Consider the following 24,894-nt stretch of genomic DNA (forward strand, 5'->3'; position numbering starts at 1 on the left):
ACGTGCCCAGCTTCTGAACCCACAACACTGAAGGAAGGTAGGGACAAAGGATCCACACAGGAGTCCCCCCACTTTTTATGCTCTCAGTAATTCCAGTGGTTTCCAATACCAACATTGTCGGCCACTCTTCTTGACTCATGGCTTCTGTGCTAGTTGTACGCTTAAATGTATTGAAAGGAAGTCAGAGGGACATGCTTTTCCTTGAACCACAGAGCCCAGGCACGCCTCAGCAAGAAGTAGAAAAGAGCAGCAGCTGCCTTTTCTGCCACAGGCCTTCTGACTTCCCCATTGGGAGCTTTACACAGTGGGGAGCTTGGGGCCCCACCCCCGTTCCTCACGCCTGCCTAGAACGCTCAATCACTGTCCACGGTTCTGAACCTCAACTTTCAGTTGTCAGGAATCCATTACATTTCTCTCAGCATGTCAAAACAAGACACTCCCCCGCGGCCGGCCCCCGCCCCATATTATCTATATTCTCTTCACTCCATCCCTAACTTCATGATTTATTTCCATCTGGGTTAAAAATGTCTTATTTTATTTCGTCTGAAGTCCTCCAACCTAGCACCTAGGGACATAGTCCAAGCCTCAGATATCAAAGTTAAAAAGCCCCACACTTCACCCACACTCTTCCACCCTTCTGGTCCCGACTCCCAGCAGCCCTCATCATTCCTCTCACCAGACTCTTCTCACCTGACTCTCCCGCGGAAACTCGTGGCGCACTATGCTGAGCACTGGGATATGCAGAGCAGAACTGACCAAGTCCAGCTCCATCATTTCTCCCTGGCTCTGGGGGAAGGCCAGGAGCGCCGAAACCCCTTGTACTACTACGGTGTGGCACACGCTCTGCAGAAAGGAGAAAGGGTCACTGCTCCATGGCGAGCTTGGGGAAGAGAAGGGCATAAGGGGCAGGTCGCCCAGGCCCGCCTCGATGGCCATCACTACTTCCAAAGACAGGTTGTAGGGTAGTAGCCCTTCCACACGGTTCAGGTTTTCCACGGCGAACAGGAGGGCATCCCGTGGCCACAGGGTCTCAGCTCCTGGGCTCTCCCCGAGCTTCCGGGAGCCAGGCGGACCCCGGCCATGTAGGGCGCTCCCCAACCAACGTGCGCCTTGCGAGGGCGCCGGTGGCCGCCACGTCCCCGACTCTGGCTCATCCCTCTGGGCACCCGCCCTGCTGCCGTCCTGAGCCCGGCTGGCTGCGCGTGGGGCCGTGGTCCAGGGCTGCAAGTGCACCGCGCCCACCCTCACCGCGTGTCCGATGCGCTTGAGGATCTGGCAGGGCTGCGGGTGCGAGGAGGAGCTGGGCACCCCGGCCAGGACCAGTGCGCAGGGCGGCGGCAGCAGCAGACAGACCCTGCTCAGCAGCCACCACAAACTCAGTCTCCTCATTACTGAGACCCGCAGGGAGAAAGCGCGCCCCCTCCTGCGCCCGGCTCGCCCCTCTGCAGCCGCCGCCGGAGGTCTCCGCCGTCTGAGGTCTCCGCCTCCAAGTCCTGAGCGCAGCTTCCCCAGACGCGGTGAAGCGGTCGCAGGAGCTGGACCTGTCCCTGGGCATTCCAAGTTGCAGCCTAGCAGGCGTCCGGCAGTGTTGGATGAGGCTCTTAGGCTCCTCTGCCTAGCATCTTCCGCAAGCGCGGCAGGCCGGCGGGCCAGCGCGGGTCACCCGCGGTTTGGGCTCTGGGTCCCTGCCCACCCCATCTGCAGGGCGCCAGGAGTGCAGTGTCTGGCCCCGCGAGAAGCCACCGGACTTGTAGAGGGGCAGCAGTGACCAAGGAGCCGTGCTCCCACTTGGCTGGCTTCTTTTCTCTTGCTATTCAGTTCAGGCGACACCCACTTATTTACTGGGGTGGCAGAAAAGAGGGCGTTCACGCCCGAGGTGCTGAAAAGCAGCGGCCAAACCTGCTTCCCTTCCCCGCCGGCCACCTTATCACGGGATTCCCCAGCGCTTGCTTCATTTTCTCTCTTCCCTCTCTACTTCCTCTCTTTTTCTGCCCGGCTTTTCGTCCAGGCACCACCTCCGCGGCTTCCTTGGAGGAGCGACACAACTGGCCAGCGAAGGGTGGTTCTGCGCTGAGCGCCAAAGTTCTCCCCGCCTCAGTCGGCGCCTCCCAATAGCTGAGCCCTGGCGCCAGCCTGTCGCTTGGCTGCGCTAAACGCCCACTGATGGTGAGATTCTCCTGCCGCCGCACAGTCCCGCGCCCCTGCAAAGTCCTCACCCGTCAAACCTGGGAGTCCGTAGTTGGCACAATACCCCGTGGCGCATGAGCACAAAGACTGATGAGCCCTGGAGAATTCTGAATTCCGAGTCGCTCCCGAGAGATCTGAAAACCAGTGGGTTACAGGGACCGATTTAAAGCACTGTGACTTTAAGGAGCTTTCCTTGGTCATGCCACTCCAACGGGTTTTCTAGTCCAGGGCATTAAAGCAAGAATTATTTACACATCTGATTTCCTCTGGCTTCTCTTTGGCAGAGAAACCTTTGCGTTTTTAAAGGGGTCTTGCTTTTTTAGTTTCTCAGAATAAAAATAATGTGGACCTAAAGAAATTAAAGTCAGAAGCAAGGGAATCATTCATAGGTCAAGGCGCTTGCCACAAAGTCTGACAACTGGACTTCCACCCCCTGGTCTTACATGGTGGAAGGAGAGAACCCACTCCAAAGAGCCGTCCTCCAGCTTGTATACGTGTTCCACCTTACTCACACCCATCCCAGACACGAAATAAGTAAAATGCATTAAAACTACTTTCAGATTCTGAAAAATATCCCCCAGTTGTCCCTACCATGAGACCAAGAATATCCTGGTTGTAGTTTCTTGTGAGTTATACAGCAATACAGAGGCCAATGAGTTTAGTATCTACAGCTTCCTCTCCATGGAATAATCTGGCATTAGAAAACAAGGAAGGGGTTATGGGAAGGGCTTGTGGATGCCACACAAATAAGAAATTGATTTTATCTTATGTTACAAGAGCATTTACAAGGAGGGTGGGAGAGATGACTAGGTGAGGGACAAACAGCACTGGTGAGCAGCACTTCCGAATCCAATACTTCCTTTGGAAAAGCTTGACCTCGCCAATTAATGTGACCTGTCCTTGCCCCTTTGGTTTGTTTCTGCTAAGTTATTATGCAAATACATCAAGCCTTTTAGATCCCAATAGTTTTGATTCTTGAGCTAAAGGCCCCCTCATGTTTTAAATTTTGGGATAATGAAGCTCAAGAAAAATAAAATAAAATAAAATTCTTGAGACGTGACGACGGTTTCCCTCAGCACGGACTAAGTTTTTAAGTTTTGCAAAACTGAGTTGCGACAGGGGGAAAGGGCTTCCATGACTGAGAAATAAAATCATAACAGGGGCTAAACCAGGAGAGAAAGCCCTTGCCCAGCCTTGAGGCCAGAGAGCGAACACAGCTGTCAGCAAGCCCTTGCCAGAGGACACCACTGCTTGAGATACAATGTATAGTGTAGAACATAGGTCGTTGCCTGACAGGCAGATGAGGATCTCACCTGTGCAGTTCTCTGGACTGGTCTGTGCTAGAGTATGTGTGCATGGAAGACTATGGAGTATGTATGACTGTGGCTCAGAGTGGCACATGGCATTGCACCTAGTCTCCTGAGAGACTAGGCGTGGATGGAAAGTAGCCTGGCCTGACTTAGAAATGTGTGGTGGATGCACTTCAGGCATCAGGCCACTCACAAGTTCACCATGGCCTTGAGAGAACTGGCTGACCTGGTTATTCCCAGAAATGTGCATGAGCGGCACATTTCTGAGGTTAGTACTTCTGGAGTTCCTGACGGGAGCCATGGTGCCAGCTCTTATTTTTGTGTTTCCACGGCTTTCACAGGTAGAGGCCAGAGGTCACCCTCTGGTCATGTGCCTCCGGAGAAGTCTAGCTTGTGATTTGGAACAGCTGGGGTCCTCTCACAGGCACCTGGAGCTCAGTGGTAAGGCTAGGCTGACGGTTACAGAGATTCCTGGCTAGTCTGTCTTTCTCTCCTGGTATTGTCATTAAGGGCATGCCACATCTGATTTTTTTCTTAAAGTAGATTCGGAAGATTGAACTCAGGCCCTCAGGGTTCATTGGCAAGCACTTTATTGATAAGATTTCTCACCAGCCACTGTGCTATTCTTTTTCTCTGTCTTCCTTTTGCCACCTGGTTCTCACGTCCCTGTAGAACATCTCTAACATTAGTCTTCCCTCTTTTATCTCTCCTCTTTCCTTTCTTCTTCTTCTTCTTCTTCTTCTTCTTCTTCTTCTTCTTCTTCTTCTTCTTCTTCTTCTTCTCTTTCTTTATTTTGTGCCTAAAGGATCATAATTTTCAAAACTCCTTCATAATGTGACAATCAGTCAGTAAAACCTACTGTGTACAAGCATGGCTATATAGCTATCCTGGAATTAGATGATTAAATCCCAGTAGGATAAATGATTTCTTCTCTCCATTCTCAAGCTAAGGTAGTTTGATTTCTCAACAGAGTGCTAAACACTGAGTTCGTGAACTAATGGGAGACAGACAACAAAACACACAATTAAACACACACAGGATATGCTGTTTAGGATTCAGGAGGAAAAAAAAAACCCAAAGGAATAAAACGCAAGTGTTGGGATGTGGCTGAGTTGTGATTTTTGACAGCAAAGCCAGGGAAAACCCTCCAAGAACATAACTTGGGAAAAAGAGATGAAGGGGGTGAGGGAGTGATCTGTGTGAATGTATGTAGCAAGGCCTCCAGAGTGGAGGAAGTAGCAAGGGGAAAGGTTCCTAGACCGCAATGTTTCTGGAGTATTGGAGTAAGATTGAGGGGTCCAAAGAGCCAGAGCAAGAGGATTCACTGCAGCCACTGTGGGCCTGGTAGGAGCCGAAGAGCAGAAAGGAGGTGGCAGACAGTAGGAGCCAACAACGAACTTTGGCTGCTGTTTTGAGTGGGGTGAGAAGTGTGATGTCACAGGACTGATTTTTGTTCTCTTTCAAGACAAGGTCTTCTTCTGTAGCCCAGGCTGGCCTCAAATCCAGACAGTCCTCCTGCCTTACCCCCCATGCCCAGTGCTGGGATTACAGTCATATGCTATGGTGCTCATGAGGACTAATGTACCAGGATCCCTCTAGATGTACTTTTAATGGTACGTGGAAGGTAGGCGAAGTGGACACCAGGCCCCAGCTATAAGCAGTTGCAAATATGCCCCTGAGAGACAACATACTTGCTAAGTCTGCTGAAGGTAATCACTCCCATCCTAACATATGGGGAATTGACTTTGAGAAACACTGGGTTATTGACAAAGTCTTCACACTGAGAGGGGCAGTGCCGCTTCAACATTGGAGGTTCAGCTGCAGTGCTGGTAGCAAGTCAGATCTCATATTTGGCTCAGCCAGAGCTTTGTTTATTATCTGACTCAGAATGATAACTACTCATCTAAGAACTCATGTTGGAAGTCAAACAAAACAAACACAAACGCTCAATCTGAAATGTGTTCTGTGCACATCTGTGCTTTCCCGTGCGAGTAATGGCTACAGTGAAAACTGTGACACTCTGGACGTAGCCCAGGGAAGGTGACAGTGAAGAATACTGTGGAGACTCAGATCTCGTCTTGGCAGTATTTCCCCGTGGGTATGACATTTGGCCTCCCAGAGCTGGAGTTTCCTCCTCTTTACATTGGTTATGGTGACAGCTCTTGACAGATGTCTGTGCAGAAACGGTGGCATGCAAACTCCTGCAAGCCTCAAGTTCCATGGAAATGGGAGGTTTATTGGCACATTTATAATGGTTTGTAAAACTATTCTTTCCTTACTGATTATACATGGAAACATTTCAAGGTACAGCCACATCCAGTTTTAGTAGTGATAGTATTGTTTTAAAGAAATGGCATGTCCTCAATTATAGGCATGTCTTTTATAAAATACTCATTTTTTTAAAAAATGGGGCAGGAATAATTGATTAATAGTATGGGGTCTGGAGTGCCTGGAGCTGAATGACCCAAGACAGTGAGGGTTATGGCAAGTCAGGGCAGAGAGATGAAGACACAGAAGAGAGTGAAGCCCATGAGGAGCCTTAGTTTCTCTTCTGAATAGGTTGAGAAGCAAGGGCAGAGGCTGGAGCAGATGAGGTAGTGGCAGTGGTGGATGTGAGAGCGGATACTGTCTCGCTGCATCATTGCCACTAAAGAACCGGGATCAAAGGAGAAATGCTGAGCTCAAGTCATCATACGGTGAGGGTGAGGGGCAGTGTGGCTTCAGCGCCCCAGGCTTTTCCCGGCTGCATCATTGATAACAACAGCAGCCACTTCTTAATAGCTGGATGAACAACTGCCTATCTGATGGTAACTTATCATCCCTAGTCTGTCTTCTTCCATCTCAGCTTCTCCACTGACAATCATTATGGTTTATTTATGGTAATCTTTCAGAATAAAGCCAGCAAACAACAACAAGCAAGTAGATGCAGTAGGGGGTAAGAGAACAGGATTTTAGTAGAGACTGAATCTAGGGGAAAAACATCAGAACACTTTAGGGAAACAGACCCAGAAGATTCATCCCTCAAGATCTTAATCATTCTTTGTTCTTTCCTTGTTTCCCCAATTATAAAAAACCCTATATAATACCTTGTACCATTAACACCTTATACCACTGTTCTAATCTTGACAGCAACTGTTCTCATTCGAAATGCAAGTAATTTTCTTGATGTTGGAACTATCCAAAAGGGCTTCTGCCTTCCCCAACCTCATCTCAGAGTATTTGTGCTCTTAACACAAAGTTCTTTTGCCAAGCCTGTACTATGCTACATATGTCTACTACCCTTTTCCTACAATGTGTTCATGTCTAACAATATGTATTTTACTGCAGATTTCAAACAGTGATGATGCTAATGTGCCTGAAATTTATCTCCCTTGTAACCTGCAAGAAATCCATCTCTCAGGTCAAATGGAGTCCAGATAAGCACTGTAATCCACAGCCTAAGTTTCTCCCCTAAGGGTGAGATTCCTTCTCCTTTTCCCTGGTTTTGGGACTCCCCTTTCCCTAACTACCTGATTGCCACCTTTTTACACCCAACACCAGCTAAATTCTCCTTTCCTAGTCACGTAAACACTTTCTTCTAGTTAGAGAGTTTGCTGGCCCTCTCTAATTGACTGGGAGCGAGGGACACCCTGGTCCTCTTCACTGACCCTCAACTGGGCTCGTCCCCATCGGGGGAGTTTCCTGATCTAGCTTTCTCTGCTGTTCTGTGTCAGCCACTGAAAAATTTGAGTGTACTCATAGCTACATCTTTGTGGCTAACTCATCTGTTGAGATAGACTGTGGCTAGCAAATCTGTTGAGCTAGGCTGTTGGTAGCTGGTTAGTGCTCATCTGTTGAGCTAGGCTGTTGGTAACTGGTTAGTGCTGATGGTTGCTGGTTAGTGCTGATGAGCTATTAATTAGTTTGTACTAGTCCCTAACCAGTTTTGGGGACTCCCTGACGGCTTACTGACCTCACCTCCCCATGGAAAACATCCAGTCATCCATTCTTCCTCCCATACCTTTGGGAACACCTGCCTTAAAGCTTACATGACTCTGCAACTGAACATGGACATTTCTAAAACTAAACTGTTTTAATTATTGCTAGTTGGGTAAATGGAAGGAAGCTGCCATATCCAGACTTTTTCTTTGCTCTCCCAAAATTCTCACAAAATGTCAACATTGTCTTAAGCCTTTTCTTTTTGCTCTCCCGAGAGTTTTAAATGTAGACCTAAAATTTTTTTTCTCTCCCTGACCTACTAACTTTATCTTCTGCCCACATATATGTTCCAGTATCCTGCCAGACCTCCTACATCTGGGACATCATCAAAGCAGCTACCCACAAGTGCTCCCGTCCAACCTCAAAAATCATGCCAGCTGGACCTGCCTTGTTCCTTCTAGCTGGACCTGCATTGCCCTTCCCAGCTACAGATGTTCTCAGACCCTGGACAGCAAATGCAGCAGCCTGTTCTTCCAGAACCTGGCCAACATTTCAACTCTTTAAGTCTCCTATCACTGCCCTACTGTCAGCAGGGAGTAAAGACGATTACTTTGCCCCTTATCCATTTGCAAAAGGTTGAAATGGTGTGCTCCAGGCCCCAGACAGACTATTCTAGGTTCTCCCATCACTTCTCAGTCCCTATCTGCTGCACGACATGGCTGACATAGCCTGCCCTCTACCTTAAACTTTCAGGACAGAACTTTCCCTTCCCCCTCACTATAAAATTTGGACATTTGTTGCTATTACTTTTTTTCTATCTCTTTTTTCCATTACCTACATTTATATACTTTAATTTGCCTTATATAAAAACAACCCAATGTTCCTCATTTTTAAATATAGGAAAAGGTAGGAATGTTAGCATTCTGCTTCAGTCTGTCTAGCTGTGATGTCACTGCTTACCTGCCATGGGGGCGTGGCCCTGCTCAGGGCCATATAGGAGACAGACCATCTCTCTCTCTCTCTCTCTCTCTCTCTCTCTCTCTCTCTCTGGTACCTCTTTCCTCTTTTCCTTCTCCCCCCCCCCCCCATGCTCATCTAATATACTGTATAACATAGTATCTGCCTGGTACTTTGTATTCTATCATTTGCCTCAATCTTTAATATTTTATAGATAACATTATCATAAACAATTATTATAAACATAATACCTTATCAAGAACATGGTGACAATGGTAAGAGAAGGGAAAGAGTTCACCACACAGGAATTTGGGTAGGAGAGATGGTAACGGAGATTTCAAGAGTTGTGAAATAATCATTATTTTAGAGGTTCCTAGTTTGAGTGACTTCTATATTCTTGGGCTATTCCACAGATGATCAAAGTAGGATCTTGCTAAAGGAGTTTGGAGAAGCCTGAGGGATTGGCAATGTGAGAGAAGTAGAATTAGATCCTAAGGTAAAGAAAGGGAAGCAGATATAATACATCTTGTCCAGCTGAAAAGTAGTGTCTAGGCATCACCCTTGTGCTGCAGACCAACAGGAAAATATCTTCTCTGCAACACATGATAGTCTATCCACAGGAAGCCAAGGGTAGATTATGTTTTATCTACATATCAGGAGGTGCCAGCAATGGCTTGCTGTGAGAGAAGACATTGTAGGGCCCTTGTTTTGGCTGTCAGTGAGGAGTGCGTTATCACTTGTTAGAAGAGGTTGGCCTTTTCAACATGCACCAGGATTATTAGCTGAGTGTTTGGATTTTCCAGTTCCTTCCCTAAATCCCACTGTAGGGAACTCAAGTGGGACTTGGGGAGACTAATATGGCAGTCTCTCTTCATATCTGTCTTATCATTATATTATTCAAATCTAGTGCTGATTCAAATGACTTCTGGAATAACACTTGGCCCACTGGATAGTTTTTTTTAAGGTGCCATTTTTAAAGGACTTGCCCATGCCCAGTTGTAGCACTAGTTTTATACTTGTAGCCAATAGATTAGGATTTTTCTCTAAGAAGTTTGTCTTTAATGGGGCTCACGCATTGTACCTGTAAAATGTTTCAAGTAAGAAAAACTGATTTGCTTTCAGTAGAAAGAGATTTTTAGGGAAGACCGTGGTCTGAGAGAGGTTGTAAAATCATGAGTGACTTATGCCTGCCAAGTGTTTTACATACATGATCTCCTCATTCCATGAACACACGATTATTCTTATTTTATAGATGATGAAATAGAGGGTGGGTAAAACTGAGCCATTTGCTAAGAATTGATTGCAAACCCAGATAGGAGCCACCTGCTTCTAATTCCAGTATTGTCACATCTTCTTTCCACATTGATGGAGACATGAAGGTGAGACCTGGCCGATGGGAGAACATTATCTGACTTGGATACCAGGATGGATATAACTATGGAGACATTATTTATCAGACCATGGGAATGAATACTTTAAAACTCTTAGAATGTAAGGAGATACTGGGATTAGTTTTCTTTCTGCTTAGTGCTGCACAAACCGGCACTGGTAAATCAGGCTGCAGGTGATGAATGGGCTTTGGCTACACAGAGCTGTCCCTCCTGCCATTTCCTGGTTCTACAATTGATGCAGGCAGAAGGAAATCTCATCAGTGTCTCATCTTCTGAGCGCTGAAGCACTCTTAGAAATAAAGGTTAGTTCTCCAGATATTGCTGCAGAATGTGAATGAATTGTTTCTGAATTTGAAACACTGTACATTTCTGTTTTGGGGGACTATCATTGGGATTAAAACTCAGTCTGCCTTTAGTACACCATTGCAGCATCCACAGTGGGGAGGAGGCTGAGCCAGGGTGACTTAATAGTAGTCAGTAGCTAATTGCTTTATGACCATGTGGATCTCTACCAAAAGCTCAATGGGACAACATTGTTGCCCACTAAGAATGGAAGTCTAAAGAGGCTGAAGTGGATGAATTAGGGTGTAAACAACAGTAATAGTTGTAGTGTTCTAAAATAGGATGATAATTTCCTGTTGAAGAGCTTTAAGCGTTATTTTGTAGATGGTCCCACACTCCTAGTCACATTGTCTATAAGTTAAAAAGAGAGTAGACATATTAATGTATTTATATAGTTTTAAATTAGTTATGAGTAGTGGATGCCTGAGGCAGAGTCTGCAAGTGATAGACTGGGATTCCATAGCTAATAGAAGACACAAAACTAAAATTGTGCTTCTTTCACAGCAGTGGAAACATGGAAGCAGTCTTGCTGTTACCATTACCATTGGAGCAGTGAGTATCATGCACGTTTCTTCTCTTCTCTGCTCCTAAGCAAGATTTCCACTTTGCTCTGACATTTAATGTTGTTAAGATGAGGGCTAAGCATTTTTTTCCTTTTTCCGTTTAGGATGAAAGAATTCACTACTATTTGTTTGTAATAGTCATCTCTGCCTTACACATTCCTGTTTGTTTGTTTTTATTAAATCTGGAAGACTTGTAAATTCCTCTGGATTTAGTAGAGTTTCTTCTGAAAGTGCCCCATCCTCTAGTGGGTAGACTATCATCTTTCTGGGAAGTTTGGAAAATGTTTTTTTGGCAAAAGCAATCTACCCCATCATCTTTTTTTAGTGTCTTTGCTGATTCCCTGCTGCTTTAAAAAATCAAGCTTTGATTCTCCTGGCTTATCAGCTTCTCTATCATAGGGTTTAAATTTGTTATTATGTTTTCTTCGAAGCTGGGATCTTTCCCAGTGCCAAACGCATTCTTTTAACTCCAGAAGTGGGTGGCTAGGAATAGATAGAAGATGTCATATAAGTTTGTAGTGTAGGTATAGATAAGTATGTGACACGCTAAACAAAGAAGAATGCCTATAGATGCTGGCTTCTAGTTCTCAAGTGACTAGCCGGTCTATGTATTTTTAATATTCATTTTGAAAGGTTATCATGGCTTGTGTGTCTCATAGAAAAGGCATATGGTTTAAAGAAATAAAATAAACCAGTGTAGTGTCTGACTATGTCCTTCACATGATTGGAAACTATGATAAGTCACATTGGAAGTTTTGAATTCATTAGGAAACACTTTAGCCTGCATTAGTGTATAAAAATGTAAAATTTAACAAGTTTGGTGATTCAAATAAGAATGCTCCCCATAGGCTCATTATTTTGAATGCTTGGTCACCAGGGAGTGGTACTATTTGAAAGGAGTCAAAGGGTTAGGGTTGTAGCTTTGTTGGAGGAAAAATGTGTCGCTGGGGGTGGGATGAAGTTTCAAAAGCCCTTTCAAAGTATTGGAAGTAAACCTTGTATTTTAACTGTTATAGGGATACAATACCTAATATTAGAGTAGAAGCCCATGCCAATCCCAGGATCAATTTCTCTCTCTCTCTCTGTCCCTCCCTCCTCCTGCACTTCCCTACCCCCCCAAACCCCAACACCCCACTGCATGCACATCAGGATGTAGCACTCTTGGCTTCTGAAACTGTAAGCCAGCCCTCAATTAAATGCCTTCTTTTATAAGAACTTCTGTGGTCATGGTATCTCTTCACAGCAATAAAAACATGACTAAGACAACAGGTATAATACAAATGTAACAATTTAGCAGTATGTATATATTGAGTTACTAGTCTCAGTTATTTTTTTATTCTTCCTCATGATAAGGTGACTTTATGTTACGATGCATGTGTATCTTCAGTTATTTTTTGTTTGTTTATTTTGTTTTTTGTTTTTTGTTTTTTCGAGACAGGGTCTCTCCGTGTTAGCCTTGGCTGTCCTGGACTCGCTTTGTAGACCAGGCTGGCCTCGAACTCACAGTGATCTGCCTGCCTTTACCTCCCGAGTGCCGGGATTAAAGGCATGCACCATCACGCCTGGCACGTATCTTCAGTTCTTGACTTGGAATTTGGTGTTTTTTGACGCTACTCTTGATGAGACATGACACCAATGACAGATCAAAGTTAGGATACCACCAAAATCCGAGCTGTTGAACTAATGAGTTTTATTGCAGTTTCTTACAGAAGCTTTGGTGAGGAATTATTTGTAGGAGCAGAAATGGCTCAAAGACAGGCTCATCCCCCAGAGCCTACCTGGAGCTCATGATGCCATCTTCAGACATCAAGGCAGGTTGCAACATGCCCCTTTCAGGCAACACAAGTGGTCTGAGGCTCTCCCAGGTGCCTTGAGTCCAGGTGGCTCAGCATGTCAGAGAGTCTCCTAAGCAGCGTGGTAGGCCTTTGTCTCCTTCAGATAGCTTGGCTGGTCTGAGAGTGTCTTCAGCAGCCCTTACTATATATATACTTTTGGGGAGGATGAGGTCTACTATATCCGGTAAATTTTAGGGACTGTCTAGGAGTTTGAGTTGTTTTCTTCGTAAGCTTAAAAATCTTAGGTTGGAATGTTTTTACTTCTCCTTAGAATATGTGTTGTTTTACCCCATCCTTCTCTTACAGCTTATGTTTCAATCAGCTTCCTTTTTACAATGGAAAGCTTTAATTTTAGATGAGATTGTTACACAACACTTAGTGAACAAACTCAAGGCTTGGGTCAATCGATTTCAGTGGATGTGATGCGAACAAAATCTTGAAATGTACATGTCGTGGTTTGGCTTTATAGAACTTCTTTTCTTTCTCAATGGAAACCATTCTTTGGATTATTGCCAGGCTAATAATTAACAGAAAAACATTTAAATCCAACTGTAGCAGACAAGTCCAACCAACCCCGGTGAACAATAGGAGGGAGACAGACAGATGGAGATTTTTATGTTCCCAAGACTCTGCAATTCTGTATTATGGAGCATAGTTTGCAATGCATATGGATGAAGTTATACAGAAACTTTCATGAGATGCATACTGTCCACTTTTTTTAGATAAAATGTTTCAAAACAAGTCAAGTAGTTTGGATTAGTTTCTGTACAATTCAGTATAATAGAGATTACAAACCATCAAGGAATAAAATAATTCATTGCATCGCATCATAAACAAGCGTGTTGACTTCTACAACGCTCAAAATTGGGAGAATTTACCATTAAGATAAACATAAAGCCAGTCTTGAATCCAATAACATTCCTTTTGTGTTTATTTCAAAACACAGGAACAAAGACAAATCATAGTAGTATTTAAACATTTTTCTCATTCCTTTTCTTATTTATCACTACTGCTTCCACATATTTTCTGTTCCCAAGCTGCCCTCAGAGTTTTCAGACCTTTCCTTATTTAAAGGTTTCCCACCCACAGCTTTATATATTTACCTTTCTTCTGGATTCTTGGTCATAAGCCCCCCTTCCCCCGCCAGAGAACAGACATACGACAGCTGACAGAAGGATGAGGACTTTAAATTCAACTCTGCTTTAGTAGACAGTGCCAAGCCTGAGTAGGGAAGAGCTGGACAAATTTATCATTTAATAACTGCTGACATGCACTTGTAGAAAGTAAATTTACTCTGTGTTAGAGACATGGTAGATGTTTTGCATAGAATGCAGACATTTGTAACTGAAACCGAGTGTGGTAGGTTGGACCTGCAGTTCCAGAACTCAAGAAATTAAAGCAAGAGAATCGCTGGTTGAGGCCAGCTGCACAGTGAGCTCCAGACTAGCTTAGTTTACAGTGTGAGACCATGTCACAAACAGAAAAAAAAAAAAAAAGAAAAAAATAAATGAGATTTAATAAGTGTTAGGGAATTTAATTGCCTCAACAAAGCAAAGTAAAGAGATGTGAGAAATATTTGAGATGAAAAAGGTTCATTGGTTGTGTTTGGGTTCTTTAAATGTATTTAAACATAAGAAACCAATGGGAAAATGTTAGATAGCATATGAATTGAATTTCTGCTAGAAACCAGAAAATGGGATGACAGCCTGATAAGACAGAGGCCAAATAGACTATTAATATATGCACATATACATAAATGTATAATTTTTCTCACAGTAAATATAATGGTTCCCGAATCAGATGTGCACCAGGTGGGTAGCGCTTTAAATTGCAGAAATGTTATTTCACTTCTCTGTAAGTAAAATTGAATTAATCTTTTTCAATTCTCTATTTTCACTGATAGTAGAGACTTGAATAGGCTGTTTTATAGGGTCTTCTTTGGTTAAACATAGTGCCATGGAATTCTCTATTTCTCTCTCTCACTCTCCTTTTCCAAGGAGCAGCAGTGTAAATTGCTCTGGCATTAGAGAGAGAAGCCAGCTCTGTGGGAACTCGTCTCTGTGGTGGCCTCCACTGACTGTTTCTGATGCTGACTTACATCTTCTGTGGAAGCTTTAAGCTCTACACCCTCCAGTCTGTTTGAGTCATTGGCCCTGTCACTCACTGCTGCATCTTTTAGGGAGCAATGGAAACCCCCATCTGAGACTCACTACATCACACCTTAGCGGGGTGGAAACTGAGGAGTCTGTCTCAAGTTCTCTGTCTAGACACTAATTTCAGCTTTTCTCATGGTCAGTTCCATTTTAGCCTTGAGGCCTTTTCCTTGTCCTCCAGTCAATGTGCTGGACAGAAGTACTTTTTTTGCTGGAAAATCTTTGTCACCTATATGTGTGCCATCTCTTTCTCCTATATGATGTCAACCTTATATTACCTTTTTATTGATCTTGATGACCAATTACTAAAAAAAAAAAAAAAATTGCAGCCTCTCTTGGAACATTATGGAAGTGGAGGTTGAAAGAATGCAACGTCTGGAGGACGAGGAAGAGTGCTGAGACATGCTGTCTTCTGGATATGACTTGCCATTTGTACTCAAGAATTCAGTAGCTGTAGTTACCTGTACAAGATCAAGACAGACCAAATAAACGATAGATAGGGGAGGTGTGTTCTAGGCCCCAATCCTTACTGAGTTGCTGGTGGCAGCTGCTGGGGGAGGACAATTATTATTGTTTGAAAGTTTTGCCACTTTTAGGTTTTCCATGTTCCAGTGGCTGGCCCCACAGCCTTTCACATATGTCCAGCACTAAAAAAGACTTGGTGAAGAGCAAGAGGGCAGGTTGACAGGAGGTTGGAGGTTATAAGGGAGTTGGTGAAGGAAGGGAAGTATAAGGAATATATGACTATATTTCATTGAACACATGTATGAAAATCTCAAGAATAAAGTAAAATTATTTAAACATGGCAACCTAAATGAACACATGTATATTGCCTTACAATTTCAGGGGCCAGGATGTCTAAGCCATCTGTTTTCTCAAACCTTACACAGCAGTCTGTTGGCTTATTTGGAACTCTGACAGGGGTAGAATCTACTCCCAAGCTCATTTGGTGTTGGCAGAATTCAGTTTCTTGGCTTTTGCTGGCTCCCATTGTTGGCTTTTCTCAGAACCTAGTGGCCACCGGTAATCAATATAAGTTGTAGTTCTTTACCTGTAGTTCCTGACCAGGTTAACATATGGAACATGGAGTCTAATGGAGTAACTGCACATCAGGGCAAGGTCCAAGCCCAGGAGTAGTTGGCCAACACAAAATGAACTCAATGGAATTTTTGAAGATCTTTTTGTCTCGTTTTTGCTTTGTTTGGATATTGTTTTGTCTTGTTGGCCTTTTGCTTATTTTCATTTTAGTTTTTGTTTTTATTTATTTGTTTGTTTTTTCAATAAAGTTTAAAACAAGAACTAAATATAATCATGTAGCGACATCAAAGATGTACTTGAAGTCATAATGTTGATTCTTTGAAGAAATAAGAGTTAAATATTGATTGTTAACTCTTCTCAACTAGTCGCACGACAATTGACCTTTTTGATAAAATGATGTATGCAAATTAATGCTACAGAATAAAGAAGACGAAAGAAAGAAAAAACATTCAAAAGTATAACAAAGAGTCCAGGCATTGTAGAAAACATGGAATCAATATAGGCACTCAGCATAAAGGACCCGTTACTTAAGCTATATCAACTCCATATAATATAATTCGGAGAGTTAAGAGAGTAAACAATAATTGAGTTATAATTTTGTATATAAAATCTTTATTTGCCTGATTATAGAAAATAGTCATGGATCAGAGACTTGGTGCCCATGAGGTACTGTCAAGCAGTAATAAGATCTTTACATGGCAGGGCCATGTGGAAGGTTACAAGATTGACACTTTCCCCTTGGTCTGGTTTCCTGTCTAGTAATGCAATCTCCCTTACCCCAAGTGCTCCTGAGGTTATGACGCCATTCACCACAGTCTTTTTGAGAACAGCAAAGATATTGATGTCATGTCCTCCAACATCTAGAACTGCGACCTGTTTAAACAGGTTTCGTTTTTTTTTTATTATGTTACCTAACCCAAGTATTTTGTTATATACTTATATGGTTTTAAAAAATTGTGTCAATGTGATATCCTAAAAAATACTGACTATATGTGAGACTATAAGCCCATATAACTTAAACTCAATGTTCATGGGTCCCATTCCAATGATGGAATAGAAATTAACATACCTTGAAATTCTTATATATTAGTGCCAATTTTCAATCCGGAACAGCTTAATGGATGGGAACATCTACAATTCTACTTGGCGTGGCTTTATACCGTGGGCTTTAGAAAGAAGAAAAAGGTGCAAAAATGGATATCAAAGCATTTCTTTTGCAAGAGAAGGCTTTTGTGGTCTACAGAAGACTGGGTCTGTGGTTCTCCTTTGAAATGAGTCTGAGGTGTCCTGTGATTCCTTTTCATCCTGTATTCTGGTTTCATAAAGACTTAATGTTTTCTAAGGTGCTTTCAGCCAGATTAATTGATATTTCCTAGGCTACCAGGGTCACACAAAAGGATTGTACAGGGAAACAATCTGGGCACTGTTGATTGTTTTTCAACACAGAGATATGTATACCAATTATCCTTTGAGATTTCTCACCTTAGACACCTTTCTCTGCATTTCTAATGTCTGTTTTAAGTACAGGAACATGGATCTGATGGTGTTTATAATGAGGTAATAGACACTCTTCCTTGGATGATATAAGTCTCCTTGAATTTGCTTATAATAGCAATGAGATGTGTACCAGGAAGGAGATACTTCTTCCAGCAAACTAGGCAATAGCCCAATTTGCTACATTTTCTATGTTTTATAGTAGTTAGGATAGAGTTATCCTATACATGAGCCAGCAACAAAATTCCATGCATTCTCTTCTACTTTCAACCTTTCAGCTGAAAGAATATAAAAATATGTTATCAAAACAATAAAATGCTCACCCACCATCAAATGACAGGGATCCACTCGATAGAAGCTTCTAGAGTCAGGGCTGTTAATTATAGACAATATTTTTAAAATGAAGTTCCTTGTCTACCCTTTTGTGATCACCCATGAGCTGATGGTGGTGGCCAGACAGACATGTAGCTGCAGACAGTAAGCCATCCTAGGAGCAAATTCCCTACTACAATTTTTTTTTGCTCTGAGGTATAAGTACCTTTCAAAAATAAATTTAAAAATGAATGTAACCTCATGGGTTTGGAGAGAAATGAGTAGGTCCAGTGTCAACATTGGATTCATCTTGCAATAGAAGAAAGGTACAACTTCTGAATGCACCAATTACTTTTTTTTTTTATATCTGTGACAAAATATCTGTCAAAGAGTAACTCGAGGAAGGGTTTATTTTCACTCACAGTTTGAGGTGATAGAGTCCATTATAGAAAGGAGGGCAATAACCCAGGAGTAGGGGAGTGCTTTCACAATACCCCCACAGACAGGAAGAGGAGTGAAGTAGGAGTGCTGTAAGATCTCAAGGTCAGCTCGAGTGATGCCCTTCTCTAGTGAGGTCCAATCTTCTGAAAGTCTGCAACCTTCCCAAATGACATGATCACATGGGTCCAAGTGTTCAAGCCCATAAGCCTGTGGAAGACATTTCACATCTAAACAACAAAATTCTGCTTTTGGCACCAAATGGCTCAAGGCCAGCTCATGGTGCAGAATTCATTCATGCAACTTCAAAAGTTCTCAAAGTCCCAATAATACTGTTCAAAAGCCCAACGTATCTCTGAAGCTCAAGGCCATCTTTTCTTTTTAATTAAAAAAAAAAAAAAAGACTTCTAGCATGCATTACATCCCAACTGCAATTTTCCCTCTTTCCACCCTTCCCAGTACTTCCTTCACCTCCTTTCTCACTGAGATCTACTCCTTCTCCATTTCTTAAAAGAAAAAAAAGGAGCAGGCCTCCCAGAGATATCAATTTAATGTGGCATAACAACTACAATAAAACTAGGCAATAACCCTTTAAGCAGGATGAGACAACTCAGTAGGAGGAAACGTGCTCTAAAGCTGGCAAAGGAGACAGAGGTACCCCTTACTCCCATAGTTTGGAGTCCCACAAAAACAGTAAGCTACACAACCATAACATATATGCAGAGGACATAGCTCTGACCCATAGAGGGTCCTTGATTGTCAAGTCTCTGTGAGTCCCTCTGAGCCTTGTTTAGTTGATTCTGTGGGCCTTGTCCTCATGGTGTCCTAGACCACTCTGGATTCTACAATCCTTCTTCCTCTCTTCTGCAGGTTTCTCCTGGCTTTGCCTAGGGTTTGGCTGTGGGTCTCTGTATCTACTCCCATCAGTTGTTGGATGATGTCTGTCTGATGACAACCCAGCTAGGCACAGTTCTATGAGTATATCAGACTATTAGAAATTATTGATCTCCCCTGACCCCAGTGGTGTTTGGTTCTGTCCTGGGTCTCTGGGCCATTCAGTGTCTGGCTCCTGCCTATCCAGGCCATGCCAGGCATGGGCTCGTTTCATGGCATGGGTCTCAAGTTGGACCAGTCCCTGGTTGGTCACTCCCACAAGTTCCGCTCCATCATTGCCCCAGCACATCTTGGAGGTAGGACAGATTGTAGATAGAAGGTTTTGTGGTTGGGTTGGTGTCCTCAGTTCTCACTGCTGGGAGCCTTCAAGGCAAATTCTCAACTATGACCCCAGTGAAAGCAAAAGCAAACTGCATCCTTTCACCATACTGTGGCCCAGTGCAAACATTCCCATTCCAGGAATGCAGAAGGTGTCATAGTAAGTACAGGGAAGACCAAGCGAGGCTGAGCCTTGCGTGGCCCTCAGCGTGTGCTGGACTTGCACTCAGTGGGTGACAGCTCTATGTGACTGACAAGCCTTTGAGAGCTTTGCTACGTCTTGGCTGAGTATGGCAGAGGGCAGAGGGGCAATCATTCTCTTTTTAAATTAGATTGAGTCACCACAAGCCTCCTCACTGGGCTGCATTAGCTCACTCTCTTTATAATTCCCACATAATAAATTACAGTTAGTGTTAGACACTTGCCTTTTTATTCTGGTTGCAACAATAAAATTTGTTAAATCATTTACTGGAAACAAGGTTAAAGATTTTTTTCTCAGCTATCTAATTTCCTTGCATGAGATTTTTCTCTGAACAATTGCTGAAGAAGGAATTTATAGAAAAATCCAGTTTTCCCTTCAGAACTGATAATCCCTCCTTTACTGAAATGAGAATTATAATTGCTTCTAATAATCTATTTCATGGTCTATACGAGGAAGCTCAGTGTCCGCTTGGAAACTTGTATAATGGAAGTACGTTGAATATATTTGCCTTTTTTGGTATTGATTTCTTGATTTTGTAACTTACATCCATATGTGGTCTATTGCAAGTTTTTTTCTTTTCTGCTTAGTTGCTTCACATCCAAGTTAAGAAAAAGATTTATTTATTTTTGTTTTTTGTGTTATATATATAACCTCCTTGCCTGGTATATGAGGAGGCCGGAAGAAGACATCAGATTCCTTTGAAACAGTGTTACAGGCAGCTATGAGCCACCACATGAGTGTTGGGAATTTAATCTGAGTCCTCTGGAAGAGTAGCAAATGTTTTTACTTGCTCAGCTATCTTCCTCACCCATAAATCTAAATTTAATCAACCAACAAATCAATTTCACCCTATTTTGTGCAGTTTGAATGGAGAAAGAAATATACAAATTACACATTGTGTGTCTGTCTCAATTTATTAATTTGATAAGGGAACTCCTTAGATGGAATACAAAGCAGTGGGTTGGAAAGGGTAGCCGATTGATGTCACTCATATGCGCCTCTGAGATTTTCCCTTCTCACTGATGTGTTCTGAAGACCTTGTAGAATTTGATGTACAATTAACACATTTTATATATTGTGATAAATATGTATGTTAAAAACATGATCACTTAAATTAAGATGGAAATTATGAAATGATTTTCACTGAAAAATTGTTAATCCTGTGTTAAAGATTCTCTAAGGCTGCTTGGCTGACTAGAACTTCCCAGTTATGAAACATTGGAATGTAGCAGGTTCAGAACCAAATTATCTCAGGCTATATTAAGTGCCTGTAATGGTCATTCATTGCCCACTTCTGTCTTGACCGAACATTCTTGTGACCACCAGGGAAAGTGACCTAGAATGTATTCAATTAACAGAACACTATCTTCCACCAAACCCAAAGCTAAAAATAGTCTCACAGTGTGTCTGAAACTTTCAGCAAACATTCTCTTGCTTTGCTGTAACCTGCTGTAAGCCTGATTTCTACCAACGTATTTGGGGGAAATAAGCCTTGATTTATTACTTTCTTTGTTCTGTCACGATACAAACTTCATGAAACCATTTCCAAGTTGGAATCCATCATTTTGGTGGAATTTTAATCTGTGTCCAGGTCCTGGTCACTCAAGTTTGGCTCCAGAACAAACCAACTCATTCCCATTGAAGTGAGAGCTATATTTTGCATTGACAGAGTGTTGTCTAAAGATGATAATGGAATCATGGCTTATGAAATAATTTAAATTAAGCCAGGCATAGCCATAAGCAACCTCAACTACACAGCAGCCATAGTTTCCTGTCACCAGTCAGTCACGGATGTAGGAGGGACTTACGAGGCCCTAATCCTCCTTGTTGGCCAGCTGGCCACTCATGGATTATAGAGGATGCGAAGTCCTTATCTTCAGCTGTGATCCCCCTGACGAGACTACCAGCATCCAAAGGGTCATTCCAAAACCATGATCACTAAGATGGCCATGGTTAAACTGAATGGCACACTAAAAAACAAAAACAAAACCCACTAATATGAATGGGTCTTATAGGGAGGAGAAGGGTTTGACAAGTCTGGACTAGACATAACAAGTTGTTGGAAGTGAGAGTAATCAGAATGCATTCTGTAAATCTATGAACTTATCAAAGGACAAACTTATTAAAAGTTATTGATGTTTGAAAAGTATTGTGATCTCTTTTGTTGCCCATGATTTCTATAGAAAAATATCTTAAGGTTCTTTGCTGGTTCATTTCTGTTAATTTGACACAAACTAGAGTCACGTGGGAAGAGCAGCCTTCAGTTGTGGACTTGCCATGATTAGGTTGTAGGTAAGCCTGTAGGGGCATTTTCAAGACTAATGATTGATGTAGGGCACTCAGCCCACTGCACAGGTGGTCCTGGTTTGTTTCCTAAAGCAGGCTGAGCAAGCTATGGGAGCAAGTCAGTAAGCAGCACTCCTCCTTGGTCTTTTCTTCAATTCCTGCCTCCAAGTTCCTACCAACTTGAGCTATATGTTAAATAAACCTTTTCCTTCCCAAATTGCCTTTGGCCAGTGTTTTTATCACAACCATTTAGTAGGAAAACTAGAGCAGTTTCTTGGAAGCATTTCTGCCCTTGAAGAACTTACACTCATCTAAATGCTAGTTTGTTAGACTAACATCTAATTGCACTTTGCAAGCTTTCCTCAAATTTGTATTTCTGAAAAAAATTTAAGCTACTTATTTAGTTATTATTTAAATTTGAGCCTGGAATCAAAATGCAGTTAGTCTAAAAAACATAGAATCCTGATGCCCAGTAACTGTCCCCTTACAGGGACATGCATCCTCTTTGCTACAAAGAGCAGCAGAAACACATGGTCTTTTCAGTCACTTACATAGGTCCCATACTCCTGCCACCTTGCCAAGTTGTAGAAAATATGGAAAGATCATTTTTAAAGTCTGGAAAGCCTAACTGAGGAACTGGAGCAGGCACATCAGGACCATAAAAGCAGCTGCCAATGAAAATAAAACTGCTGGTTATGTTTGGTTCTACGTACAAATGGGCTGTCATCACAGCTGGGTTTGCTGGACTGCGTGAAGGGAAATGTGTCCTGCTGGCTGGTGTGGTAGAATCCTGTCCTTTTGGCCACCCAGTGTGTGTGATCCAGTGATCCTCTGCCTCCTGGGATGAGGAGGTTTGAAGGGTTATAGCATTCTAGTTCTCCGATGAGGCAGTGCAGGAAGGTACCACTACAGATCGTAGATCTTTTTTTTTCTTTTTCTTTTCAATTCTTTTCTTTTTTTCTTTCTCTTAGGCCTGTCTATGGATTCTTAGGAAAAAGGAGAGCATGTGTGAGAGGCCCTCTGTAAAACATTCCAGAGGCTTTCAATTTAAATTCCTATAGCTCTACAAAATTTACTGAAGGCCACCTCCAGGTGGAAGACCCTGTGTTCAGTTAGGAAATGAGTGTAAATTTTTATTTTTATATGCATTCACATATAGATAAATATACCCAGGTGCATGGTGTCACTATAAAGTGTTACCCAGCATCATATGTTGAAAGCTTGTTCCTTAGCTAATGGTGCTATTCTGGAAAGTTCTGAGAATGTAGGGAGGTAGGGTCTAGTTTGAGAAAGTATTTCATTGTGGCCATGTTTCAGAAGGTTCCTGGTCTGTTTTATACTTCCTTTTTGCTTTCTGTTTCCCGTGAGGTGAAGAACCTTCTCAATATGAATCTGCCACCATGTCTGATCAAGCATATGAGGCCATCTAAGTGTGAACTGGGCACCCTGGAACTGGCAGCCAAAATAAATATGGCTTCCCTAAAATAGTTTTGCTCAGGTATTGGTCACAGGGATGAAAAAATATGAGTGATCTAGTAGGCCTTTTGTTTTGTAGAATAATATTAATGCAAGATCACATGGAAGCTCATATTCTAGTCAGACTTGATTGATGGCAAGTGAGATACCAGGACATGACAAAGCATAGACTGACCTATAGAAACCCCAGGCACAATTTCAATTACCATGGTTTCATCTTCAGACACGAAAGAATGTCAATTTTTCTCTTGGTTTATAATCTATAGGTTGGAGACTGCTAGGCAGGCATCAGAGTAGCTCAGCTTAGCTAACCCAGAGGATGTAAAATTGTAGCTTTAATTAGAATTCATGAAGAAATAATGTTAGACACTTTTTTAAAAAAGTACAGTTTAGAGAAGTTGCAAAATTCATCAACTTTGTTTTAATAAATTGAATTTTGATTTATTTACTTGTGGCCTGATCTTTGCACACAATCTCTTCAGAATTACCTTGAAGATGAGAGTGATATTCTAATTTAGATATCAAAATTAAAGCAACAACAACAACAATAGCAGCAGCAGCAAAAACAATTGTAAGGACTTTTAAAATTGAATAAAATTTTAGATTTCTCTGGAGACTCTAATAGTGGCATGTTTTAATGTTCTGGTATCATTATAGTAGATAGACTGATGTTTCAACTGATAAGTGGTTTTATATGCTTTTAATATCAGCCTTTCATTTAAAGATTATAACTGAACCGACACAGAAATAGAAGGGTAGAGGAGTCAAGTTAGGAATTTGAAAAATGTGACAAGAAATGGTGATGTCAAATAGTGTGGGCTCATTCTGAATCAGTTCCCCTCCCTTGGTCCACCTGTAGGAAGTCTGGAAGCGAACTGTGAGAAACCACGAGCTCACAGAACATATCATGGCTTCAGGAAGCTGTGAGGCAGTCCCAGGTCTTTTGTGGAAGAGGTTTTCCAGAACACAGTCTCATTTGAGAAGTTGCATCCATGAAGGAACATTCTGGAAACTCCAGCTGTTGTACTTGTTGGGATCCCAGTGGTGATGGTGGTAATGAAACAGAGTTGGGCCAAAGGGGAAGATCATACAGACCCAAAAGTTTCCTCCACAGATCCTCCAGGAGCTCTGCACCAGAGGTGGCCTTTCAGAGTTGTCTCAGATTTAGTCAAAGAGACAGAGCCTTTGTTTCCTATCCCCTTATCTTCCTTACCTTCTAAACACTGAAAGGACAATTATTCAATTGAAAACATATAAACCTTGCAAAAAGGTATTACTTTTAATCAAAGTATATTCTCAGAGAAAGTCATTTATGAATTGTCAGCCATTAATACCCGTGGACAGCTTGGTGTGAAGGCTAATATCCTGTGATAACTTTACTGTATTAATGGGTATCAAGACATTTGAGTAAATGTTCTTTCTGGATGTTTGTCTATGAAAGGATTTTTAGCAGAAATTGGTACTAAATTGGTTGCCTGAGTAAAGGGGTTGCTCTGTGCAATGTGCACAAACATTTTCTGTTTTAAATAAAGAAGAGGAAATAGGGATATGTTGATCTCTACTTGACTAATTAAGCTAAGTAAGCTGGGACACTAATCTCTTATTTTTTTCTCTCAATCATTTTTTTTGTTTTGAGAGACAAAGAGAGAAGGAACATGAAGTTGGATGGGTAATTAGAAGAGAAAGTTTTGGAAAAAGTTAGGGATGGGGAAATAATATGATCAAAATATGCTTTATAAAAATTAATAAAAACTAAATTAAAAAACAAAAATACCAAAAT

General features: G+C 42.2%; 1 protein-coding gene across 1 annotated transcript in view; it reads right to left on the reverse strand.

The window, feature by feature from the left end:
• The window catches only part of GRIN3A (glutamate ionotropic receptor NMDA type subunit 3A), a 189,750-nt gene extending 187,566 nt beyond the window's left edge, over positions 1–2,184 (reverse strand). The window contains exon 1 of the mRNA XM_084783367.1: positions 691–2,184. Within this exon, the coding sequence (XP_084639493.1) occupies positions 691–1,389 (699 nt within the window). The 5' untranslated portion in view covers positions 1,390–2,184. The remainder of the gene's footprint in view (positions 1–690) is intronic.
• Between the last annotated feature and the right edge of the window lie 22,710 nt (positions 2,185–24,894).

Source organism: Acomys minous, assembly GCF_964271855.1.
Source record: "Acomys minous genome assembly, chromosome: 1".
Lineage (NCBI taxonomy): Eukaryota > Metazoa > Chordata > Mammalia > Rodentia > Muridae > Acomys > Acomys minous.